Source organism: Phyllopteryx taeniolatus, chromosome 1 (genome assembly GCF_024500385.1).
Source record: "Phyllopteryx taeniolatus isolate TA_2022b chromosome 1, UOR_Ptae_1.2, whole genome shotgun sequence".
Lineage (NCBI taxonomy): Eukaryota > Metazoa > Chordata > Actinopteri > Syngnathiformes > Syngnathidae > Phyllopteryx > Phyllopteryx taeniolatus.
In genome coordinates this window covers 20,948,344-20,962,982 of record NC_084502.1, presented here as the reverse complement: position 1 = coordinate 20,962,982, position 14,639 = coordinate 20,948,344, and the positions used below count along the sequence as shown (strand labels likewise).

Sequence of the window (14,639 nt, the reverse complement as noted above, 5' to 3'; positions counted from 1 at the left end):
ATCCCTACTGTGACGGATGGTGGCAGCATCATGCTGTGGGGCTGTTTTTCTGCTGCAGGAAGTGGGCGACTAGTCCGCATAGAGTGTAAGATGACAGTTGCAAAATATAGAGAAATATTTCAAGGTAACTTGCTCCAGAGTGCTCTGGAACTCAGACGAGGGTGTCGATTCACCTTCCGACACAACAATGACCTAAAGCACACAGTCAAGATAACAAAGGTGTGGCTTCAGGGGGAATCCTGTGAATGTCCTTGAGTGGCCCAGCCAGATCCCGGACTTGAATCCAATCGAACATCTCTGGAAAGTCTTAGCCTTAGGTTACAAAGAAAAACGAGGCCTAGCTACATTTTGCGAACACACTTGAAATCTCCCAAACACACGAGGGAAAATGTTTTATGGTCCAATGAAACCAAGGTAAAACTTATATCATTAGGACTTTATTCCAAAAGAGATTTTTTGGCACAAACACAACACTGCTCATCACTAAAAGAGCACCATAGCTACAGTAAAGCATAGTGGTGGCAGCATCATGCTTTGCAGCTGTTTTTCCCTCAGCTGGAACTCGGGCCTTTAGACAAGGTGCATGGAATAATGAACAGTTCCAAACAGCAGTCAATCTTCCCACAAAAACTTCAGGCTTCTGCTAGAAATAAAAAGTCAGGAAAAGCCAACTAAAACATCTGAACCTAATGTGGAGCTAATCAAGGCACTTTTAAGTAGCAGTTGTGTGTTGACTCCCATTTAACATGAATTTGAATGTGACTGAACAATTCTGAACAGCCACATCCACAGTTAAGAGGTTGTGCACACTTGTGCAACATTATCTTAAGTTTTTTTTTTGTTTTACTTGAAAATATTTTTTTTGTATAGGTTGTAGGTCACATTTAAAGGTGGAAAAAGTTTTGAAATGATCTTGGTCTTATTTTTTGTATTACTAAAATCTGGCATTTGAACAGGAGAGTGTAGACTTCTTACAATACATCGACTGGACATAGTTCCCAAAATAACAAGTGCGATGGAATATTCATGTATTAAAAGTGCATTATATCTGAGACTTGCCTCCCGGACAGTTTTTCTAATCCTCAGATACATAACAGCTGGAATATGTAGATGTGTACCCTTGAGGGGATGCTCACAGTGAAGACGTGTTGTGACAATGATTACAATGGCTTTCAGAATACAATAGCATCTCTTCACTGTCAAATCCAAGACATGAAGCTGCAACGCACATTTCATACAACTATCTTTTTAAATATTCTATACATTTATAAAGCCAAGAAAAATAAATTCTAGAGCCAAGAAATATATTTGAAAAGTAAAACTCTTGTGTGCAACTGGTCACCACACACAAAAGAAACTGCCTTCAGCATGAGTGAGATGAAAAAGCAAGGACAGTTACAAATACTGTATTGAATTGCCTTCTTTGACAAACATAATACAGCACCTGTCATTCACTTCCATTATGTTGAGGTACTGGAAGCTGTGTGAATGTGAACACTGCTACTGCTACACTGCCAACATTGTATAAAATAATGTGGTAAACAGAACTTGCTTTTACCCATTTTTATTATCAATGCAACTAGATGTTGGTCTTAAATAGTCGGCTGTATCACAATTTGGGTTATTTTGTCTTTAATATTAATAACCCACAAAAGAAAATACAGTAAAGTTTTTGCTTTAATGATGAAAAAAACCTTCATCCCACTCGAGCATAAATTTAAATCAGGGGTTCAGAAACTTTTTCCATTGAGGGGTAATTTCAGTTTTTAAAGTCATCTGAGCATCTTACAAAATGGATGGAAAAATATGATGCAATTATGAAACACATTTGATTAAAATGTTTTGGGCTGTTCATCAACTAACCTTTTATGGATTATTTTTTTTCCCACATGCAAGACCACATCAAATCCCCTCACGCCCACAAATTCCTTGTGTGTTTTTTGGACATATTTGGCAAAATAAAGATGATTCTGATTATGTAGGTTCCCCACCTGTCACCATCTTCATGGGACAATTTCAATGTCCCCGTACCCTCCCTTACTCATATGGATTTCCATCAGTCCAAAGTCAACCATATTTTTTTGTGTTGAACATTTCATTTGGAACCATCTGCACTTCAACAATGATCAAGAGTCAGCTGTAAAAAATAAAATACAAATTATATTTAAAAAATAAAAGACAATAAATGCATTCCCGAACACACAAAAAGCGAGATGGACAGTTAAAAGCATCTGATAGTATGGTGATCTAACACATAGGTTTGGGTATAAATTCCCAAAATAAAACAAAAATGGAGGAAACTCCTGTTATCTGCCCACCACAATGGATTTCTTCGTGCTCCCCCCGCCCCTCAAAAATGGCATGTGACTTTTATTTCACATCTTTGTCTGCTTTCAATCAAATGTTTGTTACATAAGAGGGACAATAAGAAAATAATCAGAATGCATTTGATTACATTTAACTGTGGTTCCATAACCAATTTGTGTTCGTATTTGCAGTTCTTGTCTGATTTGTTTACAATTTCAATACATTTGGACACGAGCATTTCGTTCATTTCAATCCATAATTTGTAAAATGAACAGGTCTACTGCAAATATTAATATAACGGGCATATGCCGCAATTTATCGTGTTCATGATCTTAGCAAGTTTATTTTGTGTCTAATTTGCCTTGACAATTGGGAATCCAGGCCTCAATAATCTGCTCTCTAGCCTCATGATGTTTCATCCTGCACTCAATCTATTGAACAGTGTGGATTAACCTGTCAGGTGCTGCAATTTTACAAATGCAGTCGATCCAGAGTGCTCAAATAGCACAAACAATGCTGACGACTGATCAGTGCAGGTGTACTCTATTGACGGAGCAATTTGCCCTCTGTGGGCTCAGCCAGGAAGATAACATCAGACACAAACTAAATCTGTACATTTTGAGAGTATATAGAAAAAAAAAATTATGCAAACTCACTAAATTGAATTGGCCATATAAAGGGCAGCAATAGTTAAAACAGCTATTGCTAACTCTTAAGACAGTCCAGGATTAGACAAAGTCAACCTAAAATATCAGACAAATCAGAGGTTAAAAAAGAAATCCACTACCCGTGCGAGGACAGAAAGTTGTTTTTAATAAAGTGGTGAACAAATCTGGAGTGAAAATGGAACAAATAAGCAGTTCTCAGATGGAAGATAGTCCTAAAACTGTAAATCGGTCCAGAATATTTGCAGCTGGCACTTAGCGTTTAAATCTTTTTTTCATTGCCGATTTGCCGGAGCGTCTCTCCCGTCACGAGCAGCTAGTGCTGACGATACCGTGTCTGTACTTCAACTCTTCGTCACCGTGTTATCAAACCAAAACCCTGACAGAAAGGCAGCGTGTAGAGTCTGTCTTTTTGGGACCACGTCTTTGTCATGAACCCAAGTTCTCTTGGCAAACAACAGTGGCTGCTTCAAAAATAAAAATAAAAATAAAAGGAAGTGTACATCCAACTTACCATTTATTTAAAAAGCAAACACACACACAAAAAAGCCCCCCACTCAGTTCAGTTGGGATTAAAGCAGGACACGAGAAAATGGCTGCTTAACTTGCATCTGTACGCAAGATGGAAGCCAAGGCCTGACTGACTACACTGTGCACATCCAACACGTGTGAAGTGAAAAGACACACTAAACCCACGTTTGGACTCCAAGGTGACAGTAACAGTGTATGAACAGGTCTAACACCTTGCATCATTTAAGTTAGTACACCTGCCAGTGACATGATCATCACGTCTATTAGATTAAATAGGTTACGATCTAGAGGGTGCGTCCTCGAAGCTGATGATGCTCGACTCCGGGTTGGCCTGTGCTCCGCCGCTCTGTGACATTGAGGATGAGGAGAGGGTCATGCCAACAGGTCCACTCGCTGCTGGCCGGGGCATAGAAGAGGTGGGGTCATGCGGGAGGAGTGGTTGCATGTCGGTCCGGATCTCATCAACCTCGTCGTCTTCCTCGTCGTCCATACTGGGCCAAGCAGACTGGTCCTCCACGCGCTTGAGACGCTCGTTCAGAGCCTTGAGGGCCAGTTGTCTGCGAGGAGGCGGGAGAGGATAGTTACTTCTATACTCATAACATAAGGATGTACAGCAAATCCCTCCCTTGTTATTCAGAAATAAACATGCAATGAAGAGCGGGACGAGTCCATTGTATTCTATTCATCGTGACTGCTCACCTGATGTGCTTTTTATTCATGATGCAACAAAACCTTCATTCGGGGGGCTGACATTCAACTGATTTTGTGTTGTTAACGTTCATTAAGTTAAAGTAAGCTGTACGAGGATATTTGCCAAGTCACATTGTAACTATTGCAAAAATAAATCATACATTCATGAATTTTGAAGCTTACAGTCAATTGGAAGTGAACATTCAGCGGCTGAAGTAAGTATTTAAAACATCACCATTTTTCTCAAATATATTTCCAAAGGTGCTATCGACGTGAACATTTCACCAGATGTTGGGAACAACCAAAGTAATCCATAAATACAAAGAAAGGAGAACAAATAAGATCAGAAATTAAGTCGTATGTAAAAATTTGAAATGACACAGGGAAAAAAGTATTGAACACACGAAGGGAGGTGCAAAAAGGCATGGAAAGCGAAGAGAAACCCTAAAATCTATCAATAATTAAACTGCAATCCAGCCCATTGTCAGTGCAAATTAATATCAGCTGACTCAGTCCTAATTGATAGCCTACAAAAAGGTCTCAGTCCCAAGGTGTGAGTCAAGACACATCTCATGATGGGTAAGTGCAGAGAGCTGTCTCAAGACCATCGCAAACTAATTGTTGCAAAACATAACAATGGCATTTTTTACAGGTGCATATCTAAGCTTCTGAACGTTCCAGTGAGCAAGGTTGGGGCTATAATGTGTAAGTGGAAAGCCAATCATACCAACATAAATTTGCCTCGATCAGGTGCTCATCGCAACATTTCTGACAGAGGAGTGCAAAGAATAATCAGAAGAGTTGTCCAAGAGCCAAGGACCACCTGTGGAGAGCTTCAAAAAGACCTGGAAGTAGCAGGTACTGCTGTCACAAGGAAAACGGTGAGTAATTCACTCTGCCGCCATGGCCTGTATGCACGCTCAACACGCAAGAGCCCATTGCGGGAAAAAAAAAAGCATGTCAAAGCTTGTTTAAAGTTTGTTGAACAACATTTGGACAAGCCAGGTAAATACTGTGAGAATATAGTCTGGTCGGATAAGAGCAAAATTTAACTGTTTGGATGCCATAATGCACACCATGTTTGGAGGAGAAATGGTACTGCACATCACCCTAAAAACACCACATCAACAGTGAATTTTGGAGGTGGGAACATGAAGGTGTGGTGCTCCTTTTCAGCAAATGGTACTGCTAAACTTCACATTATTGAAGGAAGGATGAATGGGCAAATTTACAAAGACATTATTGACAAACATCTGCTGCCATCTACGAGGATGACGAAAATGAAACGAGGGTGGACATTTCAGCAGGATAATGATCCAAAATATACTGCCAAGGAAACTCTCAATTGGTTTAAAAAAAATAAAATAAAAGCTGCTAGAATTGCCCTATGGAAAAAACTGAAACTCAAGGTCCATAAAAGAAGGCCACGGACCCTTCAAGATTTGAAGACTGCTTGTGTAGAGGAAAGGGCCAAAATCACATCAGAGCAATGCATGCGACTAGTTTCTCCATACAGGAGGCGTCTTGAAGCTGTCATTGCAAACAATGGCTTTTGTACAAAGTAAATACCAGTTGGCGTGTTCAATACTTTTTCCCTGTGTCATTTCACATCATTACACACAACTTAATTTCCGAGCTTATGTGTTCTACTTTCTTTGCATGTATGGATTACTTGGGTTGTTCCCAACATCTGGTGAAATTTTCATGTCGATAGCACCTTTAGAAATATATTTAATGACAAAAATGGTGACGTGTTAAATACTTATTCAAGCCACTGTATCTTGCTGCTTCCCTTAGGTTACTGGTATATATAACATTTCGTCTTTGTAATGAGCATATGGGTCAGGTGACAACATTTGATGATTGGCCTGACTGTGCATTCTTATGCATGTTCCATTAAAAGGGAAATATTATGGGGAAATTGACTTTTTAATTGCTTGTACAACATAGTAGAGTACCTGACCAGCCATCGAAAGTGAAATTAAAGAGCAAAGTAAATCTTCAATTGGACTACTTTACCTAATAACCACAGTTTCACTACCCGTAACATGCCCAGCTAGGCTAGGTGAAGCTCAAGAGCAACTTTCAAGCGACAGCCAGAGTCCAGCTGCTGGACAACAGTGTCTGAAACACTACATTGCAGAGGCACCAAAATGCAGAAACACCCCCCCAACCTCTACTGGTGCAGTGCCGCTGTTATCATGTTAACGCAAAAAAGTTAAGGAAAGCTGCATTGAGGGTTTTTTCGACATGGTGGAATATGTTGTGTTCTGTGATGTGTGCATGTGGCACGTAAAAGGAGTGCATTGTATGAAGTGCCTCCATGAGTAAAAATACTTTCATTGTCTTTATACTCGCTTTATTTCCACACTCTGGGCTCTGCTCCCGCATGTAGAAGATCTAGTTGTAACGAACAGAAGCTGCTCCCGGTCGTCATGGTAACAAAAGCCGGACTCACCATTGGCCCAGCAACATTGGGGGTTGACGTTTAGTCGCTCACGTGCAAAAAATGCGCTAAAACGGGCTAATTTGAGCAAAACAAGAAATTAAATTAATAATTGTGTAAAATGCACAATAATTCTTGATCCTTTAGTTAACTTGACAAAAATCATATCACTGACATGAGAACTGTTTTCAGATGTCCGACATGATGATGTGATTCATATTTGTTTTGATTTCGCAATACAACATATGCTTTACACGACTGATACAGAGCATTGAGATGAAAAGTTTTGTTTCATTTTGGCACCAACTAAGATAAGTTACATTTTGACCAAGTCGTTTGTTGTGTTTTTAGAAAATAAATAGCTGTAATATTGTTCTGTCTTGCTCCTGAAAAAATATGACAGATAGGTGGGTCATTTTTACTCCTGACTCACCTCCTCCTCTCAGCATCTTGTGGGTCTGTCCCCGGCAGGCTGATGGTGATGGACGACGGCGCGCCCACGTCGTACCTCTTCACCATCTTCCTGCACACCTTCACCTTCACCAAGGCAGAATGGACCAAACCTGCCAGCAGACCCACCGCCGGCTGCAGCGCCTCTGGGAAGAAACTTGCAAAAGCAAAGTGGTCCGACATGTCGCCACGGCCCCTGCTGTGCCTCTGATAGAAGCGCAGGTACACCCAGCCGGACAGGGCGCCGTAACTGTATGCTGCAAGGGGGGTGGCACTTTCCAGGAGGCCTGAGAGACGCAGTAAAGCCAGGAGGAGGAGGACCAAAGCTGGAGCTGCTTTGAGCCTTACCTGGTAAATGAAGAAGAAAGGGCTTAATTCTTGAGGGGGGAAATGGTTAGGCAAGTATGATGGACCCACACTATTCCTCTACTACGACTAAGTTGTTGTAATATTCGTCCTTTTTCATAGAGGATAAAGCATATATGCCTATGAGTATTGTTATATTACACTGGGTTACCCCCAAAAGATTTTTTGTAAATTGACTTACATGTTTTTTCCCCAAATTATTTAGGATCAGGCGGCCGACTGGTTAGAGCGTCAGCCTCACAGTTCTGAGGACTGGGGTTCAATCCCCGGCCCCGCCTGTGTGGAGTTTGCATGTTCTCCCCGTGCCTGCGTGGGTTTTGTCCGGGCACTCCGGTTTCCTCCCACATCCCAAGAACATGAGTGGTAGGTTAATTGACAACTCTAAATTGCCCGTAGGTGTGAATGGTTGTTTGTTTATATGTGCCCTGCGATTGGCTGGCAACCAGTTCACGGTGTACCCCGCCTCCTGCCCGTCGATAGCTGGGATAGGCTCCAGCACGCCCGCGACCCTAGTGAGAAGCGGCTCAGAAAATGGATGGATGGATGGATTTAGGATCATTTTGCATTGCTGAATCTGAAAATGACAGCCATTTCTCTTGTTCAAGTCAGGTTTGTGTATGTATGTATATATATATATATATATATATATATACACACATACACACACACACACACACAACCCCAATTCCAATGAAGTTGTGTTAAACATAAATAAAAACAGAATACAATGATTTGCAAATCATGTTCAACATATATTTAATTGAATACACTACAAAGACAAGATATTTAATGTTTTTAGCAAATAATCATTGACTTAGAATTTTATGGCTGCAACACATTCCAAAAAAAGCTGGGACAGGTGGAAAAAAAGATTGACAAAGTTGAGGAATTCTCATTAAACACCTGTTTGGAACATCCCACAGGTGAACAGGCTAATTGGGAACAGGTGGGTGCCAGCAAAGATGGGGCGAGGTTCACCTCTTTGTGAACAAGTGCATGAGAAAATAGTCGAACAATTTAAGGACAAGGTTCATCAACGTACAATTGCAAGGAATTTAGGGATTTCACCATCTACGGTCCATATCATCATCAAAAGGTTCAGAGAATCTGGAGAAACCACTGCATGTAAGCGGCAAGGCCGAAAACCAACATTGAATGCTTGTGACCTTCGATCCCTCAGGCGGCACTGCATCAAAAACCGACATCAATGTGTAAAGGATATCACCACATGGGCTCAGGAACACTTCAGAAAACCAATGTCAGTAAATACAGTTCGGCGCTACATCCGTAAGCGCAACTTGAAACTCTACTATGCAAAGCAAAAGCCATTTATCAACAACACCCAGAAACGCCGCCGGCTTCTCTGGACCCGAGCTCATCTAAGATGGACTACCGGAGACAAATTCCTTGTGTGTTTTGGACATACTTGGCAAATAAAGATGATTCTGATTCTGATGCAAAGTGGAAAAGTGTTCTGTGGTCCGACGAGTCCACATTTCAAATTGTATTGGGAAATTGTGGACCTTGTGTCCTCCGGGCCAAAGAGGAAAAGAACCATCCGGACTGTTATGGACGCAAAGTTCAAAAGCCAGCATCTGTGATGGTATGGGGCTGTGTTAGCCAATGGCATGGGTAACATAAACATCTGTGAAGGCACCATTAATGCTGAAAGGTTCATACAGGTTTTGGAGAAACATATGCTGCCATCTAAGCAACGTCTTTTTCATGGACGCCCCTGCTTATTTCAGCAAGACAATGCCAAACCACATTCTGTACGTGTTACAACAGCATGGCTTCGTAGTCAAAGAGTGCGGGTACTAAACTGGCCTGCCTGCAGTCCAGACCTGTCTCCCATTGAAAATGTGTGGCGCATTATGAAGCGTAAAATACGACAACGGAGACCCCGGACTGAAGCTGTACATCAAGCAAGAATGGGAAAGAATTCCACCTACAAAGCGTCAACAATTAGTGTCCTCAGTTCGCAAACGTTTATTGAATGTTGTTAAAAGAAAAGGTGATGTAACACAGTTGTAAACATGACCCTGTCCCAGCTTTTTTGGAATGTGTTACAGCCATAAAATTCTAAGTTAATGATTATTTGCTAAAAACAATAAAGTTTATCAGTTTGAACATTAATGATCTTGTATTTGTAGTGTATTCAATTCAATATAGGTTGAACATTATTTGCAAATCACTGTATTCTGTTTTTATTTATGTTTAACACAACGTCCCAAGTTCATTGGAATTGGGGTTGTGTGTGTGTGTGTGTGTGTGTGTGTGTGTGTGTGTATATATATATATATATATATATATATTTTTTTTTTTTTTTATTTTTTTTTTTTTAAATGCTGATAGGCGGCGGCACAGTGGAAGACTGGTTAGAGCGTCAGCCTCACAGTTCTGAGGACCGGGGTTCAATCCCCGGCCCCGCCTGTGTGGAGTTTGCATGTTCTCCCCGTGCCTGCGTGGGTTTTCTCCGGGCACTCCGGTTTCCTCCCACATCCCAAAAACATGCATTAATTGGAGACTCTAAATTGCCCATAGGTGTGAATGAAAGTGTGAATGGTTGTTTGTTTGTATGTGCCCTGCGATTGGCTGGCAACCAGTTCAGGGTGAACCCCGCCTCCTGCCCGATGATAGCTGGGATAGGCTCCAGCACGCCTGCGACCCTAGTGAGGAGAAGCGGCTCAGAAAATAGATGGATGGATGCTGATAGGCTTTAATGTCATAATTCGCCAATCCGTCTGCAAAAGACATTTACTCCGCGTCGCCATTGTACAGAGCATATTTGAATCCAAACGCTAGTTTATTTTTAGCTTTGTCACGTGTCTTTTGACGTAGTACTGTAAATATCTGACGGACAATGAAGTTATTAAAAAAACAAAAAACAAAAAAAAACGTCAGCGGTGTGGGACAAACAGCACGTAACGCTTGGATCAGACTACAAGACAAATTTGCTCTTTCGGAATTGCACTATGTCAGACTACTACAATAAAATCTTGTATTCCAATACCACTGCATCCCGTTTTTACGATCATTGGGCTTTATCTTGCCAACTGGTCAACAACAATAAATTTGTTCTTGACCAGTGTTATCTGTCTACGTGTTGTTCCACAATTTGTGTTCAAATATCCGTTGCTTCAAGAGCTGTAAAACCACGATCGTACATGCTAGTGTTAGCGTCTACATGGAATTTTCCATTATATGTTCGCATTCAGCTAGTAGGGGCAGTTAATTACTTAGTTACTTTTTTTTTCTTAAACTGAGAGTGCCATTAAATAAAAATTTTATAAAATTTAAATTTCAATTTTAAATTAACATTTTTTGATGAAATGTTCACTATTTTCCAAACTGCTGTTTTTTGGGAAGTGAGTTGAATTGAGTTTACTGCTATCATAGAATGCTCATATCAAGTTTGGCCGCTCACAGCACAGCGTCTTCGGATTGTGCGCTGAGGTGGGAGGAGCATTAAATGTGGCGCAAATGCGTGTTCAGTATGTATAAAATCCTCCTATGATCAAACTCGTTCGAGGGATATGAGGCAAAACAAACATTTGCGTCCGGCCTTAAGATAGCATAAGAGTACGGACTACACCTAATTTGCTTTTCACAGTCAGTGTTTTCAACATCTATAGAGCAAAGGTTCCCATTTTACTTGAGACAGGCAGTTTCATGAAAATAAGGTGCAACGAGCTGACGATTCTGTCCCAACTAGTTTGTGGTCAAGTGAAGAACAACACGGAAATCAAGCTACAGTCCCACTAGGGCAGCTCCTTCGAGCAGCAATAATCTTTTCGATACAACATGGGCATGAAAATAGAGGGACATTCTCCCATTCTATGGATATATCAAATGCCTATCCTTATTCTCAAGACAGACTCGTGTCCTCCAGCTGGCATCAGTATTACTTACCAGACATTGTTAGCCTCACCTGTGGAACTCTGAGCACCGTTGTATCCCCCATGGTCTGCTTCAGTGCCACAAGGACTCCTCCCAGGAATCCGGCCACTCCATGGACACGGACAGCAAACAAGAAGTCCAGGTTGAAGGTGGCCACATAGGTGAGGAGGTAGGAGAGGCCTGCTAGAAGGCCTGCGGATACATTTACCACGGCAAAGAAGATCAGCAGTTCCAGTGCGCCCCACAAAGGCTCCAGCAGGCGCCCACATGACATGACTGTCCCAACACTGGCTGCCACGCCCCACACATGCTCTTCCACGATCCCATGGGTGACCAGTGTCCACACCCAGAAGTTAGGAGGGAACAGATATCCTGGGGTAACCCCCAGTACATACGATGTGTCCAGGGCCCAGGAGAGCAGGTAGAGGAGAACCACCAGGGCACTGATGGCTTTCACAACCACACTAGTGCTCGCTAGTGCAGCAAGGAAGTGCTGCCTTGCCACAGGCAGGTAACGATTCATGTTGAGAAGGTTCCCTCAGGAGCACAAACAGCTCAAAGATCAAGTGGAGTCGGTTTGCGGTTAACAGCAAGTCAGAGAGGTGACACTTGAAGCGTCAGACACCGCCACTGGCCTCATTTCTCTCGGAGAGACCTTTGAAGATAACGTCAAGTAAGCCTAGGAAAGGCTTTCATTACATTCAACTAAAAAAACAAAAAATCATTCAACAATCCCGGTAGTCTGAAAGAAAGTAACGACAAAACAAATCCATAGAGTCCAACGAGGCGAAAGGATATTAGTTCCTTTTAGCCAAGAGATCTTGTGATCTGCTTCTCAATTGGTGTCGGGGATAAATATGGAGAATACGCCATTAAAAGTAGTGGCAAGAGCAAAGTGTTTCAATATTAACTGAAGAAAGTGTTCCAAAGTCCCAAATACCTGCGATATCTGGATAGTTAGCTTGTCAACACGGAGGAGCTAAAGTTAGCTGGCTGGCTAAGCAAAAACGTCCGCACTGTGCGCTGATGTGTGCCCGCCATGGAGGAGCACACAAAAACGTCTTAGTTAGAATTTGAGATAAGACAAACCTCTCGCACTTTAGCCTGTGGTCACTTCAACCACATCGGCCACCGGCAGCATCTACCGAGCGAGTCCGAGGATTCCCCGGAGCAAGCCAGCAACACAGGCCTTTCAAAACAACCCCGGATACGTTGAACAATCAGAGTCAATATTAGTTAGTTAATGACCAAGATCCGTGTCTTTTTCGTTCATTTAAACATCCTTTGTCCTCCGAATGCTGGTGGAAATAAATATTAGCATGAAGTACGCCTCCTGTCATAAACACGACTCAGCATCGGACATACACCGCCTTCCACCGTCATCCGCAGTAGGCGAAAAAAACGTTAAATCACGTCACTTTTTTTTTAAACAAGAGCATGCCGGGAAATGGAGTTCTGTTATCACAAAGGTGCCCAACGAGTTGCCTATTCCAAATAGATTTCAAATTTGAATAAATTTACCTAACAAGTCATAAAACTTGACAAAATACACGTACATACTGCAAATTGTTGATTGCTTGTGCAGTCAATAATGACACGTGTTTTGGTGACATTTAACTAATTCGATAAATGTCCACATATATGTAAAATGTATGCATAAAATGTATGCATTCATGTTGTGCATGTACTGTATGTTTTGAGTACATTTTAGAATTAAAACAATTGAAAACCAAAATCCTTTCATGATTTTTCAGCATTCCATTCACGACCAAATTATTTTTTGTACTCATTATTTTGGGTAAATGTATCTACATAAATTATACATATACAACCCCAATTCCAATGAAGTTGGGATGTTGTGTTAGACATAAATAAAAACAGAATACAATGGTTACAACCTATATTTAATTGAATACACTACAAAGACAAGATATTTAATGTTCAAACTGATGAACTTTATTGTTTTTAGCAAATAATCAATAACTTAGAATTTTATGGCTGCAACACGTTCCCAAAAAGCTGGGATAGGTGGCAAAAAAGACTGAGAAAGTTGAGGAATGCTCATCAAACACCTGTTTGGAACATCCCACAGGTGAACAGGCTAATTGGGAGCAGGTGGGTGCCATGATTGGGTGTAAAAGGCGCTTCCCTGAATTGCTCAGTCATTCACAAGCAAAGAAGGGACGAGGTTCACCTTTTTGTGAACAAGTGTGTGAGAAAATAGTTGAACAGTTTATGGACAATGTTCCTCAATGTACAATTGCAAGGAATTTAGGGATTTTATCATCTACGGTGCATAATATCATCAAAAGGTTCAGAGAATCTGGAGAAACCACTGCATGTAAGCGGCAAGGCCGAAAACCAACATTGAATGCCCGTGATCTTCGATCAGTCAGGCGGCACTGCATCAAAAACCAACATCAGTGTGTAAAGGTTATCACCACATGGGCTCAGGAACACTTAGGAAAACCAATGTCAGTAAATACAGTTCGGCACTACATCCGTAAGTGCAAATTGAAACTCTACCTTGCAAAGCAAAAGCCATTTATCAACAACACCCAAAAACGGCGCCGGCTTCTCTGGGCCGGAACTCATCTAAGATGGACTGATGCAAAGTGGAAAAGTCTTCTGTGGTCCGACGAGTCCACCTTTCAAATTGTGTTTGGAAATTGTGGACGTCGTGTCCTCCGGGCCAAAGAGGAAAAGAACCATCCGGACTGTTATGGACGCAAAGTTCAAAAGCCAGCATCTGTGATGGTATGGGGCTGTATTTGTGGCAATGGCATGGGTAACTTACATATCTGTGAAGGCACCATTATTGCTGAAAGGTACATACAGGTTTTGGAGAAACATATGCTGCCATCCAAGCAACGTCGTTTCCCTGCTTATTTCAGCAAGACAATGCCAAACCACATTCTGCACGTGTTACAAGAGTGTGGCTTCATAGTAAAAGAGTGCGCGCACTAGACTGGCCTGCCTGCAGTCCAGACCTGTCTCCCATTGAAAATGTGTGGCGCATTATGAAGCGTAAAATATGACAACGGAGACCTCAGACTGTTGAACAGCTGAAGCTGTACATCAAGCAAGAATGGGAAAGAATTCCACCTTCAAAGCTTCAACAATTAGTGTCCTCTGTTCCCAAACGTTTATTGAATGTTGTTAAAAGAAAAGGTGATGTAACACAGTGGTAAACATGACCCTGTACCAGCTTTTTTGGAACGTGTTGCAGCCATAAAATTCTAAGTTAATGATTATTTGCTAAAAACAATAAAGTTTATCAGTTT

General features: G+C 41.5%; 1 protein-coding gene across 1 annotated transcript; it reads right to left on the bottom strand.

Moving 5' to 3' along the window:
• Nucleotides 1-2,140: 2,140 nt before the first annotated feature.
• tmem115 (transmembrane protein 115) lies at nt 2,141-12,760 on the bottom strand. The gene is made up of 4 exons (XM_061780247.1): nt 12,445-12,760; nt 11,387-12,010; nt 7,073-7,437; nt 2,141-4,060 (listed from the first exon to the last, which is right to left on the bottom strand). Exons 2-4 carry the CDS (start codon nt 11,876-11,878, stop codon nt 3,781-3,783), a joined length of 1,137 nt encoding a protein of 378 aa, XP_061636231.1. The 5' UTR covers nt 11,879-12,010; nt 12,445-12,760; the 3' UTR covers nt 2,141-3,780.
• Nucleotides 12,761-14,639: the final 1,879 nt, after the last annotated feature.